The sequence below is a fragment of the Metarhizium acridum genome, assembly GCF_019434415.1.
Source record: "Metarhizium acridum strain ARSEF 324 chromosome Unknown scaffold_1, whole genome shotgun sequence".
Taxonomy (NCBI): domain Eukaryota; kingdom Fungi; phylum Ascomycota; class Sordariomycetes; order Hypocreales; family Clavicipitaceae; genus Metarhizium; species Metarhizium acridum.
Window position 1 is genome coordinate 4,699,628 of NW_027094015.1, and position 20,411 is coordinate 4,720,038.

General features: G+C 51.4%; 3 protein-coding genes across 3 annotated transcripts; 2 read left to right on the plus strand and 1 right to left on the minus strand.

Annotated features, from left to right (window-relative positions):
• The first annotated feature begins 5,650 nt into the window (after positions 1 to 5,650).
• J3458_001466 (uncharacterized protein) lies at positions 5,651 to 8,226 on the plus strand. Its single transcript, XM_007810194.2, has one exon. It carries the CDS (start codon positions 6,195 to 6,197, stop codon positions 7,821 to 7,823), a length of 1,629 nt encoding a protein of 542 aa, XP_007808385.2. The 5' UTR covers positions 5,651 to 6,194; the 3' UTR covers positions 7,824 to 8,226.
• Positions 8,227 to 12,262: 4,036 nt separating this feature from the next.
• On the plus strand, positions 12,263 to 12,589 carry J3458_001467 (uncharacterized protein; the record flags this gene model as incomplete). Its single annotated transcript, XM_007810193.2, has 1 exon — positions 12,263 to 12,589. One exon carries the CDS (start codon positions 12,263 to 12,265, stop codon positions 12,587 to 12,589), a length of 327 nt encoding a protein of 108 aa, XP_007808384.2.
• A 1,890-nt stretch (positions 12,590 to 14,479) lies between these two features.
• On the minus strand, positions 14,480 to 19,076 carry J3458_001468 (uncharacterized protein). The gene is made up of 2 exons (XM_007810192.2): positions 15,939 to 19,076; positions 14,480 to 15,875 (listed from the first exon to the last, which is right to left on the minus strand). The coding sequence occupies exons 1-2, from the start codon at positions 19,001 to 19,003 to the stop codon at positions 14,552 to 14,554; spliced, it is 4,389 nt and encodes a 1,462-aa protein (XP_007808383.2). The 5' UTR covers positions 19,004 to 19,076; the 3' UTR covers positions 14,480 to 14,551.
• Between the last annotated feature and the right edge of the window lie 1,335 nt (positions 19,077 to 20,411).

Below are 20,411 nucleotides of genomic sequence, written 5' to 3' on the forward strand. Positions count from 1 at the left end.
CCGCGCCCACTGGCGTCGCGGGAAATCAGATATCGGGCACTACTTTGCACTCCCTGTTACACCTTCCAATCAACAAGGACTTCAAGCCCCTCTCGCCCACTGACATGGCCCAGCTCCAGAAGAAGCTGAAGGACATCAACTACCTGATCATCGATGAGAAGAGCATGCTGGGACTGCGACAGCTTTCTTGGATCGATGACCGCCTGCGCGAGGCGTTCCCGAGTAGGAATGAGGAGTTCTTTGGTAGTCTTAACATCCTTCTGGTTGGCGACTTCTTCCAGCTTCCACCCGTGCTACAGAAGCCGCTCTATTACGATAAAGAGGTGCAGGGAGTGGAGATCAAAGGCAGGAACGCATATAGACGCTTCGATAAATCAGTCTTCTTGAAGGTTGTCCAACGGCAACGGGGCGACGATCAGAAGGCGTTTCGCACAGCTCTCGAGGAATTGCGGCTCCTCCAACTGTCAGTCGAGTCCTGGAAACTCCTTTCCGGTCGAGTACAGGCGAAGCTAGATGATCTGGAGGTCGCCAGGTTCGCCAACGCCTTGCGAGTATACGCCACGAAAGATAGGGTGAACGAATATAACCACTACCACCTCGACCGCCTCGGCCGGCCAGTCATTCAGGTCAAGGCTAAGAATGTCGGCCTTGGCGCGGCTGCGGCGCCTGATGACAAGGCGGGCAACCTTGCGAAGCAGATCCCTATATGCATTGGCGCCCGTCTGATGCTGACATCTAACCTTTGGCAGCCAGTTGGTCTCTGCAACGGCGCTCGCGGTACCGTTTACGATATCGGCTGGGCACCGGGGGCTGACCCAGTCCAAGACCCTCCCTGTGTTATCATGATGGAGTTTGACAAGTACAGTGGACCTGTGTTCCTGACCACCGCTGATGGCAGAAAGATTGTCCCGATTCTCCCAGTAGACAGGGACTTCCTCATCGGAAGCACTCTCTGCACTCGCACGCAGTTTCCCCTGATCGTATGCTACGCCATTACGGTTCACAAGTCGCAGAGCATCACTGAAGATGTCATCGTGACAGATCTCTCCTGTCGGGACTTTCAGACTGGTTTAAGCTACGTAGCTGTCTCTCGCGTAAAAACGCTCCAGGGCTTGATGCTGGATGCGCCCTTTGATCGTGGTCACCTGTTTTACGAGTCTCCACCAGAGGGTATGAAGATGAAGATGAGGGATGAGCGGCATAGAAGACGACAGGTCCTTACACGGAATCCATATAGGTCAGACCACGGCTCTGCATAACTAGATAGCTAGCTAAATGTAATGGCTTAATAGTTGCTTGGCCCAAGGACTCCCAGCCTTCGGATGATCGTACCCCTTGCACCCACAGCTCTAACGTGCAAGGGGTGGCGTAGTATTTTACTGTATATAGGGTAGTCAACGATGCGGCGATGTTGTAGTAGAGGCAAGCTGTGCCCCAGGAGGTCCAGTCACTGCTCAAGAAAGCGGCATGTCACTAAATACACTGTCCTTGCAAACTATTCATGAAGACCACTATTTGTTTTAATGTATACTGGCCTAAAGCCAATGACTATGCTGTTCACGTTAGTAACACAGACTAGCAACGGACGCTGTTGATTCTACCAGTGCTTGCTTCTTCCCAGAGTAGCCAAAGACTCTGCTTGTTGACCAAAAACAAGCATTCCGTCCGTCTTACGAATTCAATCACATATGGTGATGTCTACCCTTATTGTTTATATTCCCCTGCAGACACCATCTAAGGAGATAGGGAAGCATGCCCTCATTAAGCCGCATGTCTCCCCAGCCACGAAAGGCAGTTCAAGGTAGTATTCTGCCTGAGAGCAATGCCGCTACGAGACAAACATGCTTATTCAAAATGACCTTAGACATGAAATTATACTCCCCGGAAATCTTCCGGGTAGCTGTTCATAATACATTGTTTCGTGTATGGACTGCAGTGGCTCTCTTTGTGTTTGGACACACCGCAAAACAACCGTCTACCTTGAAAGAAGCGGGTTTAACGACGTACATCGCTGTCAGCGTCTCGCCGTAGGTCCAGCGCCATATTCCAGATTGGTCCGGTTGCTCAACGGCGAGGAACTGAGACTTGGTATGCACAGGTAGCCGTCGTTGGATAACATCCCTGATGTAGATGGCCTCTGGCTTCACCTGTACAAGAATGGCTGCCTTCTTAAGGTCCGGCGGGGTATGCTCTTGCCCGAATTATCGGCCTGTTATAATGACCCAACACTGACTACGCGACACCGGAATCAAGACAACCGGGGGGTGGCTGTCGCATCATCGACCACCTGTACACCTTTACACAGCGCACTTGTGCGATGGAGATTGCAATGGAGGAAGTGACGGTCTACGCGTATGGGGAAGTACATGAGTTGACGCCTTTTTTGGCCCTTGCATTTGGTTGTTGCTGGTCATAAAATACAACACGCTTGAGTCGGGAAAAGGCCGCTTGGAAATGCGCTGCGAATTATTTCTGGAAAAACCCTGCGTTGAATTGGGAACTCATTTCAGAGCATGGTGATGCCGTAATATGCTGTGTTTATGCCTGTGTCCAGAAGAACAGTGAATTGTGGCCATGTCTGATGATGTGGAAAGTCCTTTTATTACTACTTCCCATAACGTATTCGATAACTGTTGATGCTTGAGGGTAGTAAGAGTCATGGTGAGCTAGCGAGATGGGTATGAAAAGCAGCAAATTAGATATTTATGCAGAATTGTCCAGATAATAGGCCGGGACTAGGGGACGCTTGCCAATGGGGCTTTAATAGGGCGGGCGGTCTCATCACATCTGAACGGCAGGCAGCGATATTTCTGATGTTTGGAATGTCAACGTGTCTTTGTAAAAAATTCTGACGAGCAGGGCATGGGAGGGTCATATGACAGCCCACCTGAGGTAGGGAGTCCTTGTTGACATCTCTCAAAATCCGCCATGATAACGCTTTGCAATGTTATCGCTTTGATAAGTAAGCTTATAATACGGTGGAGCTGCTTTCGGATCTCAGACAACGCAGATCATGCAGGTCACCCCCAGGGACGAGCCAATGGCATAAGACCTCGGAATCCTGCATATTGCGTTGTCGTGTTTAACGGATCCCTCGGTGGCCTCGACGACAAGGGAACTAGAGCAATGAGATTTATGCGTAAGGAAGAAACGCGGGGCTTACACACCGCCGGAACCGGCGGTGAGGATCTCCACGGATACTCATTGAGGCTGAACTTTCGTTGAGTGGGCTGAGTATAGAAATATGCTCATGTCACGGGCCCTGATACCGTATGCAAGTCATGGCAGGATATTTTGGTTCTCTTCGCGAAATTGGAAGTGGCGTTCGGATGACCTCACTTATGTTGCAGCTCTCTTGCAGCAACTACCGAGTTCCGCCGTCTTTGTGGTCCGTCCCACGACGGCATTTACAAATCGTTTACCTAGCAAGGTGAAGTACTACGCAATATCGTGTCCAAGACCCACCCAACATTAAAAGAAGAGTTGTTCTAGGTTGTGGAGGCGGGATGGTAAAGCAGCATGCCGCAGTGGAGAGATGCGACGTTTACCGAAGTGAGGCTAAGTTGCAGATGAGGCGACTGGTACCAAATTTGGCTTTCCTGCATTATCAACGGCGCCTGTTCGTGTGACTTTGACTTTGCAAACATCCACGTTGAATTCCAACCGTGATTGCGGATAGCCGGGGTCTGCTGAACCCGTCTTGAGCATGCTTGTCTTGACTCTTGAGTAAGACTCTCAAGCGAGACTCTCCAGCGAGGCTGCCAAAGATGGGCGAGCTTCTGGAAGAATTCCACCTGCAGGTTCCCAACACACCAGTGACGAGCTGAATAAAGGTGGCTGTAGACACGCGGGGGAACCCCAGGGGGAAATACGGAGTATGGCGTGCGGAGCATGTACGGAGTACTCCATGTGACCAATCTTTTACCAGGGAGTGCTCCGTGCTCGGCAGTGCTCAGTATCTCCTCACGAAAAACCACATCTAATAAGGCCACTCTGGCATTGAACCGGATTATGCCGCACAACTTCAACGTCAAAGTTAAACCTCAATCTGGAGTATGGGGCCGTGTGGACGATGTTCAAGGGCTAACAGGGACGCGCTCCCTGGTGGCGTCTCGTCTGACGGCTTGTGTCGGCCATCAGCATCAGCAGTCAAGTGGGGTGAGACTGGGAGTGAGACTGCAAAGTGTGGAAACTTACTGTAAATAACACCCAGCTGGGAACTCCCAAGTTGCATTGTGCAATTCGGCTTGGGTGGGCCGACTTGAGACCCTTGGCGCCCCAAATGCAGTGATACCTGTTCACGACAATCAAGATGTGGACACACAATATCTGGAATATGTCCAGGAGCCATTGTTGAGTCATTGTCATGATTGTAGGAAGTCGGCGCCGAGGGGAGAGCAGAAAACACTCGACACTCTGCCGTGATTGGTGCTTTTTTCTCCCTGCCACCATGTGAACGCCATAAAAGCCATTCGAGATGAAGGCTCGTCGGGATACCCGTTGTCCGCACGACCTCAGCGCAAGCCACTGGCACCCAACTTTGAACCTGCATGCCTTGGCAAGTGGCCCTGCGCCCGCTGGCTATTCCCTTGCGAATGAAATGTATGATGCTGCTATTGGAGACACAGGCTAAGCCGGAAAGACGGAATATGAAATTAGGTCATGTATTTCGCTTACAGATACCTGACCGTATTGTGGAATAGATAAGGGCTCGCTGTCGTGCCCACAAATGCCACCCCTTGAGGCAAGTATCTCGGATCTCCGTCGGTGGCAGGTGGACATCGGTTTTGAGATAGACCGTTGCCCACGTTGTTAGGCTCGTTTAGACAGATGACCTGGAGAAATTGAGATAAGCACAGAGTCTAGGCAACCCTCGCAATGTTCCATTCCCTACTGGCTTGCCACAACAGGGCTGTGAATAGGTTCCGCACTTCTCCGCAGCTAAGAAGGCTGCTGGCAAGATATGCCAGGATGATTCTGGTGTACGACTCGCGTGCCCTTTGGGTATTGGCTCAGCATCTGGGGGAGCTGGGTCACTTCTGGAAAACTGTGGGACTGTTCGAGAAACGCCTCATTACGATACAATGATAATCATTGATACTAGGGCCAGATGATTGCGCCCCCTTCTCTCATTGACCGTTTCTGGCCGATAGCCGTGGGGGTCTACTTTGTCGGAACTGATTCGCCAAGCTCGACCCTGAAATCGCGTAGCTGAGGTCACGACTGTCAGGTCGCTGGGCGCAGGGAGGACCGCTTACTCGAGGCTGTCAGTGTGAGGCAAACTTTCTTTCTCACCACTCCGTACTTTGTCTTTTGTGCTCCGTACGGAGCAAGCGTCCCGCTATTATGAGATAGTTGTTGTCAATTCCCTGCTCACTCGGCGTGTCACAGCCTCAACAAGCCAAGTTGATGTCTGTCTGAATGACTTTCGGAGTATTCGTCGCGTTATTCTGTGGCGACCTGGCCAGGGACGGCGTTGTGTTTCCCCACAGGATCACAAACCTGACCAACTCGAGGCTTGCTGTCAAATAAACAGGGTCCAGCTTGGGTAGCCCTGCAACTTGGTCGTCATCCGACGGGGCATCCTGTATTGTGCATTGTGTTTGTGTTGTGTTGGGTCGTGTCCTTCTTGCAGCTCCCAAGCCATTCAGCCCTTGGGGCGTTTTGAAGTGTCCCGCTCTGGCTGCGTCAAGACTGGGCAGGTAGGACCTAGCTTCCGCTAGCGGAGTCCCCAGACCTCCTTCCCACTTTACGGACGTTAGTTATCACCACCTGCCCTCCACCTCAACATAACCACTGCTCTTCCCCAACTTCTCTTCTTTTCTTCTCCGCACTTGTTCCAATCTGATTGATTACCCATCACCGGATTGGCATACATATCAAGTGTCTCTTTTTTACATATTTTTTATTTGGTTATTGTGAATGACGTTGATCTTTGAAGCTGCGCCACCTCACTCCTAGCGCCGCCGTTTGATACCGACCAACTGCCAAGCTGGGTCCTTGTCGCGGACATACGTGCCCGTTGACACATTGTCTGGCACCGGCATATACCACGCCACGAAACCCCAACGCCGCCGCCCAATTTGGATCCCACTAGTTTCACAACAGAGTCGCAAGCCTATTTGGGCCATTGTTCGCGGGAGTCGGCCAGAAACAAGCAGATTGCAACTCGTGTCTGACACCCCTCACCCATCATGATGGAGAAGCTCGACGAAAATGCCACTCACGATTCGGAGGCTGGCCAGATGGTCGAGAATGCCGAGTACAATTTAGCAGAGCAGCACGATCAGCTGGCTCGTGGGCTAAAGAGTCGTCATATCCAGTTTTTGGCCCTTGGTGGTGCTATTGGTACTGGTCTCTTCATCGGCTCTGGAGGTATTCTGTCTTCCACGGGTCCTGCACCCCTCTTCATGGCCTACATCTCCATGATGATTATTGTCTGGGTCGTTATGAACTGCCTTGCTGAAATGGTCACCTATCTGCCCATGCGCGGCATCACTGTTCCTTACTTCGTTGATCGCTTTGTTGACCCAAGTCTTGGTTTTGCTGCTGGTTGGAATTACTGGTATGCCTATGCCATCCTCATTGGTGCCGAAGCCACTGCTGCTGGTATCGTTATTGACTACTGGGGTGCCAACGTCAATATCGCCGTATGGATTACCATTGTTTTGGCGGTTATCCTCTCCCTCAACATTATTGCTGTCAGCTTCTTCGGTGAAGCTGAGTTTTGGTTTGCCAGTATCAAGCTAATCACCATCATGGGTCTTATCATTCTTGGTATTGTCATCTTCTTTGGTGGCGCTCCCAAATCGGATGGTGTGCTTGGGTTTCACTACTGGAATACTCCGGGAGCCTTTGTTGATTACAAGGCGTCTGGCAGCACTGGCCGCTTTCTCGGATATTGGCATGCGTTGGTCTCGGCCGGCTTCGCCTTCATCACTTCGCCCGAATTGATTGCCATTGCCGCTGGTGAAACTATTGCTCCTCGACGCAACATCCCCAAGGCAGCTCGTCGATTCGTATGGCGTCTGGCAATCTTCTACGGCCTTGGTTCGCTCGTCATCGGCATCATGGTGCCTTCGAACGACCCTAAACTCCTGAATGCCGACAAAGCGGATGCAAGCGCCTCACCCTTTGTCATTGGTATCCAGAACGTCGGCATCCCTACTCTGAACCACATCATCAATGCGGCTATCTTGACCTCAGCCTGGTCAGCTGGTAACTCTTTTCTCTACTCGGGCAGTCGTATCCTCTACTCCATGGCACTCAACGGCCAGGCTCCCAAGTTGTTTCGTATCACCAACCGAAATGGTGTTCCTTGGGTTGCAGTTCTTGCAACTTGGTCCATTGGTCTTTTAGCCTATCTCAACGTTTCCAACTCTGGCGCCGAAGTCTTCACCTGGTTTACCAACATCTCCACCATCTCCGGTTTTGTTGCCTGGATCATTGTTATGATCACCTACCTGCGTTTCCGCCGCGCCATGTTCTACAACCACCTCTTCCACAGCTTACCCTACAAAACTCCGCTCCAGCCATACGCGACATATGCTGCACTGGCGGTCGTCACTGTTCTCACCATCACCAATGGATTCCAAACCTTCATGCCTTTTAAGGCCAAGGATTTTGTGGCTGCATACATTACGTTGCCCATTTTCCTCATGTTGTATATTGGCCACAAGGTTTGGTTCCGAACCTCCCTGTATATCCCTGTCGACAAGATCGATGCTCTCACAGGCAAGAAGGAGATGGATGAGCTGGAAGCCATAGAAGAGCCGCGTATCGCCAAGAATTGGCTGCAGAAGGCATGGTACTGGCTTGCATAGACGGGAAAATGCCTGACGAGATACGAGTGCAGGTTGTTTGGTTGCAAATCTGGTTGAGAATATCCCAAGATGCGTTCGTTTTGTTTCTGATGAGCTTTACAGGGATACTTGTATATTTCTCCACATGATCAACGGCAGTTGATACCCAGGATATATAGTTTCATGCCTGAATGATGAATTTTCTCTCAATTTATGTCTATGTTTCTTCAATCCTCGAAGTCCGGATTACTTATCATGTTTTGGAGACATACATGGTGATCTGATGTCTCTTGGGGGGACAAGAGGATTGAACTATTAGCGGGTCGCCCGCGCGTCTTTTGATACCCGCGTACAAGCCAATGGAAAAGACGTGATTCTAGCGTACAATACATATGCCCAAGACAGAAAGATATGCAGATCATCGAACCAAGTTTGTCCACTGCGTGATGCGAAGCAGAGCCCCTTTGCGCACTCCAACCCGGGGTACGAACACATACCATTCTACTTTGAAATCAAATCCTCCATGTTGCTCACGGGAATAATGTCTGCGGAACCAGGTTGTCCATATACAAACCGCACAGGCTGTGGGAACACACTATTTGCGGATAAAGATTGGCCCATGCCAAGCATATGAATACTCTTAGTAACAATCAATGCATCATTTTGTCGAAACAGCAGTGATGGCGACGGCTCGTTACGAATTGGACGTGTTGTGCTGACTGCTGTGCTGAAGTCTGCAACGGGAGAACAGGTCTCAGCACGCATGTTGTAATATTTCGCCTCCAAACAAGACTGTTATTGGGCTGGAAATCTGTCATGTCATTTCTGCGTAAGGCCGGGGCGTATTTTCCAAGAAGAAAGACTGGCAATCACCGAAGATTATCCATCACGCGTATAGTGAGGACGGGCCTACGAGACCTAGAGACTTATAAAGGTATCCCAAACAAAGCAGCACATTAGGACTAATAACACGGAGAAGCTAGCGTACTGAGGGCCATGGCAAATATAATTCCACCGCATACTGTGCTCTTGCGAAATCTTAAAAGTCGTAAATACACACCCAACATCACCGAAATCATATTCATATCAAGTCGTCATACAAATATCCCGAGATATACCCGTCCAGATGACAAGCCTCGTGGGAATTGAATGTTTGGACATTTCTTTTACTATGTGGCGCGCGGGAACATTTGGGGGCGAGAGGAAGCCTTCATGGATCGGGTATATACAACCGAATGCTATGCACCCTGAGTTGCCATGATGCGCATATTCATTGGCGATTTCATGCCTACTGAACTTCTTGACAATGGATCGAGAAAGTATTGGAAACGAGAGAGCTGACATCCCGTGCGCCAATTGGCATGTAGAGACTGCTCAACTGGCCGAGTGGAATTTGTCCTAAAAACACCAGGTTTGGCCTGCAAGCTTGACAGACTTGTAGCGCATGGACTCTTTGGTAGTATCAGATAAAGATTTTTTCCTGCGGGCTCAAAGTTCAACGGGCTCATCTGTTTCCGTGTTTGCTCAAGCACACGCCACATGTAGTTTATTAATGACTGCTTCTCGCTCATCAAAATTGAGTGTCAGATACGTTGCTTTTGCTTCCTGAGATGCGTGGCGGTCCATGACGTGAAGGGGGCTGGGGCAGTCCCGTAACCGGTACGCCAAACAACTCTGCTTCTCATAGAATGCCGACAGATTGCTCGCCATCTTGTATCAGGGTTCTTTAGTCAAGCGCACCTAGATCAATCTTGATGGGCGGCGCAGTTGGAAGATGGTTGGGATGGCGAGTTCCATCCAAGCAGGTGGGCGGGGACTGTTTATGAGTGCGCCGAGAGAGAAATGATCAAGGGGAGTGGGCTTTGATATTCTTGTGGACGACGATATCAATGACGATGCGATGGTGGTGATGCAAAGATAGTCGGGGGAGAGAAGAGGGCATAGACTCATGGAGCTATGGAATCCTCTAATCGTGGTATTCGTTGACAGCATACGGAGCAAGGTCAAACAAAAGCCATGATGCTTCCGACCAAAAAGGCATCTCATTTCAAGCATGTTTCTATGTAATATGTGTGCCACCGTCACATGGCGGCACAAATGCCCCGATGTAACACGGGTTACGTGATGGAGCCTGAAACATGGAACACAACGAAGCGTGTCGGGAAAAGTATGGCGGATAAAGCACGGGCTATCGCTGGGCTCTTGATTGTCTGAAGAAGATCCTCATCAAAGCTGGGCGCGAAACGGAAATGAGGATGCAATGTGCTTGGCGTTGTGTGTAAGACGAAGCTGGGGCAACAAGAGGCGAAATTGCTTCTTTTCTGCCGCACCCGCCCAGCGATTCGCTTGGCAATCTGATCATCATTTGGCGAGGCTTGGCAGATCCATTGGCTGGAGGGAGATGTGCATGATTGACCCATGACGGCCTCTTCCTGTTGCGTGGACAGACGCCCAACACATGAAGAGAGGGGAGACCGAAACTAGCGGTTGATGGCGAAAGGTGCACGAGGATAGTAGCTCAAGGGCCCGACCGGAACCTATCACTCAGCGAGTCCATGGGCTGGAGTTGCCCAATCAATGTCTTTTGTAAGGCTGGACTAGTAGAGAAAATATTTGTGCCGAGTATTCAAACCATTGACTCGAGACATTGACTGGGGGAGTGGATGTGACATCCGAAACAGGCAAAGTGTCAGGAACGCAAATTGCCATTTGGAGAATATGGCTGGTGGGCGAGCAGAATTGACCCAATCAATGTAAGAGAAGGAAATTATCCAAATTTTAAATTCCACGGGGCCGTCTCAAAGTTCGCAATGCAAATCGCGGCTGGCGCGGGGAGAGCATGATGCTTGACTGCACGAGTATTCATGCTGACGGTCGAAGCAAGGATTACCTGTCATGCGAACAGCGATTCGCCGTACAAAAAAAAGACGTCATCGAGTGACATGATCATGAGGGCTTCCACTCTTCGCACCGGAATTACCAGCAGCAAGCGTGTTTTCATACAAACAATAGCGCTTGCCCTGCGTCTCTACTCCTTGAAACCGAGGGCGGAAACCAAATTGGCCCGCGCGAGAGAGTCCAAGTCCAAGTCCGTGCGTGTGAGCGTGCAAGTCGAGGTTTTTGACTGAGGGAGGGTCGTGACTGAAACAATGAATAGCCATGGAGAGACATAATCGCAATCGAGTTTACGGAGTACGTGCTCGGTACTCGGTCCACCTGCAACAGGCAGGTCAGTCCCGTTTCACGCATTAACTGTGCGCCGGTCCAAGTTTGACACAACTCAATTCCATTAAGGTGGCCTCAGCGAACACGTCTCGGGATTGTTATGTAGCGCGTCGCGCGGCACGAGCAGGACGGCGCTGATGGCACAGAAGCCGTTTGTGAAGATTTGTGAAGAACACGTTGCCTTACTGTACTGAGTATTGCGGTGCTGATTGTTGCATCGTGAGTTTCGGAACCGAGTCAGACAAAGGAGTTTACAAATTGGCAGGGACGACATGGAAAGGGAAGCGGAGCCGCCCTGGTGCTTTCCTTCCCACGAGGGAAATAGAGTCTGGTCCCTGCCCGGCAACTCACGCGACATGGTTGCTGGAGCAGAATTCACCGTGTGGGCCAGGTATTTCGACACATCGTGGCACTCAAGGGGTACATGGGGGTGCCTTGGGTGCATGGGGCACATGGGTCCGATGTCAACTATCGGTCAAAATGCGCCAATGAGGCGCCGCCTAGCTGTGAACTAGCTAGCGCGGTATTGGAGGGCAGCCAGGGCATCCAGGGCATCCAGGACGAAGACAAACCACTGGCTCCGGCGGGCGGGTGGGTGCACAGGTGAGGAAAGAGCGTTGGGCGGCCCTCCTTCGCACAATGTTGGTCTCCTGTTTGTCTCACCAGTCGCCCTCATTTTTGGGTTGGGCCTCTTTGGCCTATTTGGCCCTCTCAGCTGGCCCCCACGCCTAACATACTAATGGCTGTTGCCCCCGTCTTCTCGATGCTTCAAATGTTCTTCTTGTCTCTTCGTCGACACCACGCTTCGCTTCGTCCTGCTCGCTTGCGCCACTGTCACGGCTTCGTTGGCAAAGCCTATACATTCTGCGTTTCACCCAAGTCATTCATTCTGGGTTGAACCCACACGACGACACATCGGGCTGCTTTAAGGATCCCTTCACCGCTCTCGCTCTCCCCAAACCGAAGGAAACGGCCAGACCAGACCCGGTTACAACGATTGTCACTGTCACGACTGGAATTGTTTCTTCATTCTGTTCCGATACTCACCGTTGCGGTTTGTGTTCATCTCCAAGTCCGTCTTATATATGCACGACGTCGATCTACACCGGCCCGCTTGTCTCGTGTCCTAGTTGGCAGTTTCATTGCAATTTCTGTTCTGGGCAAAGCCGTCATCAAAGAACAGAATCGCAACTTGGAAAACAAAACGCACACGAAAAGACCAAAGAAAGCAAAAAATGCACCTGATCAAGTTGGTTGTCGCCGCTCTGCCGGCCCTGGCTCTTGCCGACACCAGCGCCGCACCAACGACATACACTTACACCAACACCATGACCTTGGTCAAGACCATCACTCTCGCTCAAGTCCATACCGTTACCTCAACCTGGGCCGCCAACTCAACTACCTATGCGCCCACTGGTGGGATGACGTCTTTCACACCCCCTGCTGCCACCACTACACCAGCTCCTGCCTCGAAAGGACCCGAGAATGCTGCTGGTGTCCTCGAGGCCACCAAGATCGCCTTTGCTGGTGTTGCTGGCATGTTTGTTGTTGCACTGATGTAAATCAGGCTCGTGTATAATGGATCCTACGGGGGACGAAGGGTTGAGACATGAGAAAGACTCCGAGTTGGGTCCGTACACTCATTTTCGGCATTTTATGGTGGCAATCTCGCCATCTCGGTCGACCATTTTAGTACCTTTGTCAAACTTTTTTTTTCGTTGCAAATTCTTTTTCAGCCATGGGCAAATTTCGACGACTCCATCTACATGATGCACCATGATCATGACGAATTCACGGCCGCAGAGGAAGCGCATAATCGTTCGACTCTATGAAACATGTCTCAACTAATACGCACGCTCACAAATGGACATGACGCCCACTCTTGCTTCGTTGATCAACAAGTCCTAGCCATTGCGCTAGTGACATACGTACTCGCGACGTAGCAGCGCCGGTCAAAACTTGATCCCTTCTTTCCCTCCCCTTCGACGTTCAATTTCCTGCACTAGCAACAAGACATGCGCCGTCGATTGCGCTGCGCTGGTAACTCAATATTTCATTATACATGGTTCTTGTGTGTGTTTGCTGGATGCATATATATTTTATGTTACTTTATTGGCCACCTTTCAACAAGTCTTCAGCTGGGCTGTTCACGGGGTGCGAGAAGCCCAGTGCCACGAGGACACGCGAATGACCAAGGATGGCGGGAGCCGGGATGCCTCTTTGTTGCGGAAGGCTCCTCAAAAGCAATCTAATGTTCTGCTACTCTGCAGGCCGCCATCTGGTTTTTGTGTTTTTAAATTCGATTCTATCGGTGATACCCTTTGTGCTTTAGAAAGGCATTTTTTGGGCAATATGCTCGCAATGTCCAGAAGCCTTTTTTCTCTTTTCTTCTTCTTCTTTCTCTTCTTCTTCTTTTTTTTTTTTTTTTTTTTTTTTTTTTTGGAGGATTGTGAATGAGCATTCTGATTCGTGCTTTAAATATTAAAGATTTATCCAGATAGAGAAGTAGTTTGGGTATATGACATTTACTTTAAACGGTACTGCATCCGCGTCATTTTGGTCCAACCAATTCGTTATTTCGAGTTGTAAATGTGTTTCTGAAGACCTCTGGACATGGTCCATGTGCCCATAAAGAAGATGCGCGCCTCTAGTGATGTGTCGCATGCGAAGGCAACCCTCGTAAACTACGTTGGGGACGCAGGCGATATTCCTATTCATCAAATCCGATTTGAACTGCCAGCAGCAGCCTCTGGTGTTGAAGCGTAAAGTATTGGGGGAGCATGTCGCAACATTGCATGCTTGGTTGCGGCACTGGGATCTTGGGGACATTTGAACAGGCGATAGCAGAACCAAAATTATTATTATTGGGTCGCGCATTTACAAGACTGAGACTGAGAGAGGGTGAAAAGGGACTTGTACATGCCACGTTGGAAGCGATTGTTAGTCAAGGCATTTGAGTGAAAGGAAAGTTGTATGCCTCGAACAGCCAACGCTGCTGTCTGAAATTGGCTATTCGAGTTTGGACATGCCCTTGTGTAGGTCTAGCACGATTCGGACCGGATTCGATCTGGACATTGCTGAGTAGTTATCGACTCAATAAGAACCAGGGCTCTTTAATGACTTTGATTGGGAAGGATGTTGATCATGTTTATGCGGTGTTCGGAGGTCATTTGTGTCTGACAAGAGCCGTTATCAGGACCATGCAGGGGAGACGAATGGACCTTGGAGCCACGCCACGTTATATAGAATCAGGATTGCTCTTCATGTCAGAGAAGCTCATTCTGCGCTCCTGCGGCGAAGAGAAAATCTCGTTGTAGGGAAAAGCCCCCTTGATAGGATAGCGGAGCAAGGAGGCGAACTTGTGAGGGAAGCATGAAAGTGCCAAAACTGCTAGACTACAAGTAGAGCATTCACTGGTAACACGCACAATAAATGGAATATAAAGAAATTAAGGCCTATCTATTCGGTTTAGGATACTAATCTAAGCGATGTGCCCAGAGTTCAAGCTTGACTCGGAGCGGCATCTACATCATGAGCGCTAGCCCAAGAGCGGCAGCCAGGATATGGAAAGCAACTGCGCTCTTGCTGGAACCGGCGACTACTGGCGAGGTGTTCTTGGGCTGTGCCGCAGTTTTGACTCCGGCGGGACGGTTCTTGCTGCCAGAATTGCTAGGGCTGGCGGGATTTCCCTTGTTGCCGGAACTTCCAACGTTGCCGGAACCTCCCTTCTGACCGGACGTACCAGGGCCTTGGTCATGGCCAGCGTCTGCCTTGTTGCCGGGCTCGCCAAGACGGTCGTTGTGGTCAGCAGCTCCGCTGTTACCGGGCTTGTTGGGTTCTTCCTTGTGACTGGCACTGCCGCCGTTGCCAGCCTTGCCGGGACCTTCGACATGTCCAGTGCCTGCTTTGTTGCCGGGACTGCCAGAGTCCCCTGGCTTTCCAGAATTGCCGCTGCTCCCAGGTTTGCCTGAGTCGGACCATACTGGTGAACCAAGACCAGGTGAACCAGAGCCGGTTGACCCGGAGCCTGGTGAGCCAGAACCCTTGGGACGACTAGAACCAGGTGAACCAGAGCCGGATGAAGGGCCAGAGCTTGGTGAAGCACCGGGAGCAGGCTTTACAGGCGGAGGAGCAACACAATCACCGGTACAACCAGGCTGAGCTGTGCATTCGCCATGGTTGCAAACCCACATCTTGTGGCAGTCCTCACCGTGACAAGGCTGATGCTCACAATGGCCGTTGTTACAAACCAGCTTCTTGTTGCACTCGTCGCCGTAGCAGGCTTCGGGCGTGCATTGGCCGTCCCAGCAGACAACCTTTTGGTTGCAACGATCGCCATGGCACTTGGAGTACTTGCACTCGTCATCCTTGCAGTGAACAAGTCTGTGCGAGTTGGAATCCGGGGCAGTTTCGCACTGGTATCTGACGCCGTCAAAGACAACACGAGTATGCTGGCATTCATCACAGTCGTGACCAGACACGCAGTAGTCACCGTAGCACGTCATGACCTTCTTGTGCCACTCTTCGGGGCCCTGCTGAGGGGGGGCTGTGACTGTGGCAGTCCAAGTCTTTGTGGTCTTCCTGCCGATGGGGCAGTCTGTGACTACAGACGGGCAAGACGTAATGGTGATGACTTGGGTGCTGGTCACGACCTTGAGCGCCGTGGTAGGACTGTCATTCCTGCGCCCATAAACAGAGAGGAGCTGGTCCGCGGGAACTTCACCGCGACGACCGAGTCCTAGTTTGCCACCACATATTTGGCCCTTGTTGCCAGGGCAAACCTTGTCGCATTGAGCGTCGTTGACCTTGCTGTCACTTGGCTCAATCCTTTGGCCGCAGTAGCAGTCGCTACATGTTGTTAGTGATGAGTTCAAGATCCTGTGAAAGAAAGAGGAGGGGGTGTTGACTCACGTGTCGTAGACTCCGAACAATGATGAAGGGCAGCTAGAGGCACACAGGTCTAAGCTCATGACATTGCTCGAGGCAACCTTTTGAAAGGTGGGAAAGCCCCTAGAAGATCGGAAGCACCCGACAAAGTCAAAGGGACCAACGCTTCGCGGCTGAGAGGAGAGGGATGGCTGGGGATTTCCTGATGAAGCAGGGTGTGATGGAATGTGCTCTGTTGAGGACGGCTGTCCGGGCGAAGCGGTCTGGGTTGAAGGTCCGCCGGACGAGGAGGGTTTGACGAATGATGACCTGTTGGGCTGACTCTCAGGCGAAGGCGCAGCAGAAGATGGTTTGGCCGATGAGGCTGGTCCGCTAGAAAGCTTGCCAGATGATGCCAGGGCGCTCGACGCCGGCTTGGACGAATCTGCGACATTCGATGATGCCGAGACGGCGGAAGAAGCGGGCGCACTTGATGACGCCGGGATGCCTCCAGAAGCAGACTTTGATGATGGTGCTGATACATTCGACGGAACGCTCGATGCCAACTGGCTCAGTGCCGTGGGCTTGGATAGTGATAGCTGTTGAGATGATGTAGCATTTGACCATACTGGGGCACTTGAGCCAGCAGGGACATTGGATGATGCCAGCTCAGAAGGCAATTGCCGAGACGATGGGATATTTGACCATACTGGCGCACTTGAAGGAGCTGGGATACTGGATGACGCTGGCTTAGATGATGCCGGTTGAGATGTTGCACTTGACAAGACTGGCGCACTTGAGCCAGCAGGGACATTGGATGATGCCGGCTTAGAAGTTGATTGCTGAGACGATGTGGCATCCGACCCCACGGGGACACTCGAAAAAGCCGGGGCATTGGACGATGCCGGCCTGGAAGAAGCCAGTTGGGATGACGTAGAATTTGACCGGGCCGGCACACTTGAAGAAGCTGGGACGTGAGATGACACGGGCTTAGATGGCGTCGGTTGAGATGAGGTACTAGTAGCACTGGACCAGACCGACGCAATCGAAGAAGCTGGCGCACTGGATGATGACGCCGGCTTAGAAAGTGATGTCTGAGCCGATGTGGCATTTGCCCATGACGAGGCACTGGAAAACTTGGCACTGGACGATGCCGGAACGCTCGAGGACGCTGTAGCACGCGATGCCGGAGAGCTGGATGAGACGACGGACGAGGCCGAAACACTGGACTTTGCTACAACACTCGAGGACGCTGCTTTGGATGATGCCGGGGCACTCGACGATGCGGAAACGCTTGAAGAAGCCGTGATGCTAGAGGCGCGGCTGCTTGAAGCAGATGGAAAGCTTGACGCCGAAGCCCTTGACGACGCGGAAGCACTGGATGAAGCCGACGCGCTCGACGATGCTGGGCCTGAGGAAGCAGAGGCACTAGATGAGGCTGCGGCGCTGGAAGATGAGGGAATCCTGGATGATGCCGAAGCGCTTGAAGCTGAAGCACTCGAAGCTGATACACTCGAGGACGCTGATGCACTAGAGGCTACTGAAGCCTTTGATGAGGGCGATGCGCTTGATGATGCTGACGAATTCGAAGATGCCGATGCCTCTGATGAAGGCGATGCGCTTGATAATGCTGCTGCACTAGAAGCTGATGCAGTCGACACCGATGCCCTTGATGATGCTACTGCACTCGATACTGATGAGCTCGAAGACGCTGATGCCCTTGATGATGCTACTGCACTCGATACTGATGAGCTCAAAGACGCTGATGCCCTTGATGATGCTACTGCACTCGATACTGATGAGCTCAAAGATGCCGAAGCACTCGAGGATGCCGAGGCACTGGAGGACGCTGCTGCACTCGAAGCCGATACACTCGAAGCCGATACACTCGAAGCCGATACACTCGAAGCTGATACACTCGAAGATACCGGGGCGCTTAATGCTGAAGCACTTGAGGAAGGAGAACTGGAAGATGCTGATGCCTTTAATGATGCCGGTGTAATTGAAGATGCCGAAACACTCGAGGTTGCCGAAATACTTGAGGACGCTACTGCACTCGAAGCCGATACACTTGAAGATATCGGTGCGCTTGATGCCGAAGCACTCGAGGAAGGAGAGCTGGAAGATGCTAATGCTTTCGATGATGCCGGTGTAATTGAAGATGCCGAAGCACTCGAGGATGCCGAGGCACTCGAGGACGCTACTGCACTCGAAGCCGATACACTTGAAGCCGGTACAATTGAAGCTGATACACTCGAAGATACCGGGGCGCTTGATGCCGAAGCACTCGAGGATGCCGAAACACTCGAGGACGCTACTGCACTCGAAGCCGATACACTTGAAGCCGGTATACTTGAAGCTGATACACTCGAAGATACCGGGGCGTTTGATGCTGAAGCACTTGAGGAAGGAGAACTGGAAGATGCTGATGACTTTGATGATGCCGGTGTACTTGAAGATGCCGAAGCACTCGAGGATGCCGAGGCACTCGAGGACGCTACTGCACTCGAAGCCGATACACTTGAAGCCGGTACAATTGAAGCTGATACACTCGAAGATACTAGGGCGCTTGATGCTGAAGCACTTGAGGAAGGAGAACTGGAAGATGCTGATGCTTTTGATGATGCTGGTGTACTTGAAGATGCCGGGGCACTCGAGGATGCCGAAACACTCGAGGATGCCGAAACACTCGAGGATGCCGAAACACTCGAGGATGCCGAAACACTCGAGGATGCCGAAACACTCGAGGACGCTGCTGCACTCGAAGCCGATACACTCGAAGCCGATACACTCAAAGATACCGGTGCGCTTGATGCCGAAACACTCGGGGATGATGATTCTGATGATGCATCCGCTCTCTTCAGCACCCGACTAGCACGACAAGCCAACGCAGCGTTCGCAGTCCTTCGGTCTCGGCAAGCCTGTATCTCGTTGGGCAATATCTCTTCCTTCCCCGAGACGTCGAGCCTCAAATTATTTCCCGGCTTCCACACGGCAACAGCCTGGTAACAAGCGCCGTGAACATCTACACCAGAACACGGATTCTGTGCATTGTCGGCCGCCGTCACAGCCGCGAGGGAGACGGCTCCCAAGAAGGCTATTCCCCTCATGACAACTATCTACGTATAACGAGTGAATAGGACAAACGAAAACAATGAGAGTGCCGAGTCTCAAAAGGCTCTCGAGTCTACCCCATTTCTCCAGCACACTTCCCAAGAGGATCAGCTCTTAAATAACACAACACCTGTTTTGAATAACAGCGATGAGCCTCAACGGAAAGTGCGGTTCCTGCAACGGGCCTTGTTGCCGTTTCTGTACCAAAATCAGGCGACTAATGGCTCCAGAGGAATGCTATCCCTCACATTGAATCTAGCCAGCATCGCGATAAACCCAAGTATCCGAAAAGAACCACAGATAGTGCAGGGGGCCCCTGTACATACAGTGAATGGGCCAGGTGGGTAAGGAATGGCATGATGGAGAGGTTGCTTAATATTGGCATCGTTGAAGGCCCTCGATGCCTGCTTTCAGAAGAGAAATTTACCCATCATGGCGCGGATTCGGAAAAATGATAGATGATACATGGCAAGGAAGAGTACCCACATTCATCTTTGGCGAGGAATGGAAGCGTGAGCAACATGGGTTTGTTGAAGCAGGGCATTGTGACGTGATTAAGAATTTGACAGTTTCCTTTTCTCCGCTGCTGTCAGATGAGATGGAGTAGATTCAATCGATTACAACACAGGCAGAACCGCCGGACAGCAAACACAACAAGTTGGAGGGCGGCGAAGCGGTTTCACCCCCCAAGTCGGAGAATAGCATTGTGTCGCGGCCCTGAACCAGACATGTCTCAGAGCCACGTTGGAGCAGCGGAAAACCAAACTTGGCGTGGAAGAAGCACCGTCATGACTGGTATGTAGACTCCACGCACGGACTGAAGCTTATAACATACCAGTTGACCCCACTCATATACAGGCAAGCTTGAATTCGAACAAGGGCGTTTATCCGGCTTGGCGTGGGACCGTTGACGCGCTCACTCTGCATACTTGACGCTCACTCTGCATACTTGACGCCATTTACGTACAAACCCATCTGTTGACTGACATGCTGCCCTATCCCGGCGTTTGACAAGGCTCTCGGAGATGATTGCAAGGACTGTCTTCTTCAGCACAACCTTTTCCCATATGTATTGCCTCTCATTCGCCATACGCTCAGGGTAACATAACAAGGGAGTCTCCCTTCAAATCCTGCATCTTGGCAAAATGGAAACTTGCTGGGTCGCCCGAGCTGTCTCCACTCCATTGACCATCACGTCAACGGTTTGTTTTGCCGTTGGCATTGGAGCCGCAATTCAATTCGGTACGCCCGTATCATGTACATACATACACTCGTTCAATGACATGGCCAACATCACCGCCAAGTAAGAATAGGAAATTGAGATTGTCCCCTCCCATGATACATACATACAAGTCGCGAAGTCGACGGTGGCTCGTCATGTTCAAGGTCGGCGTTGCTCGAGGG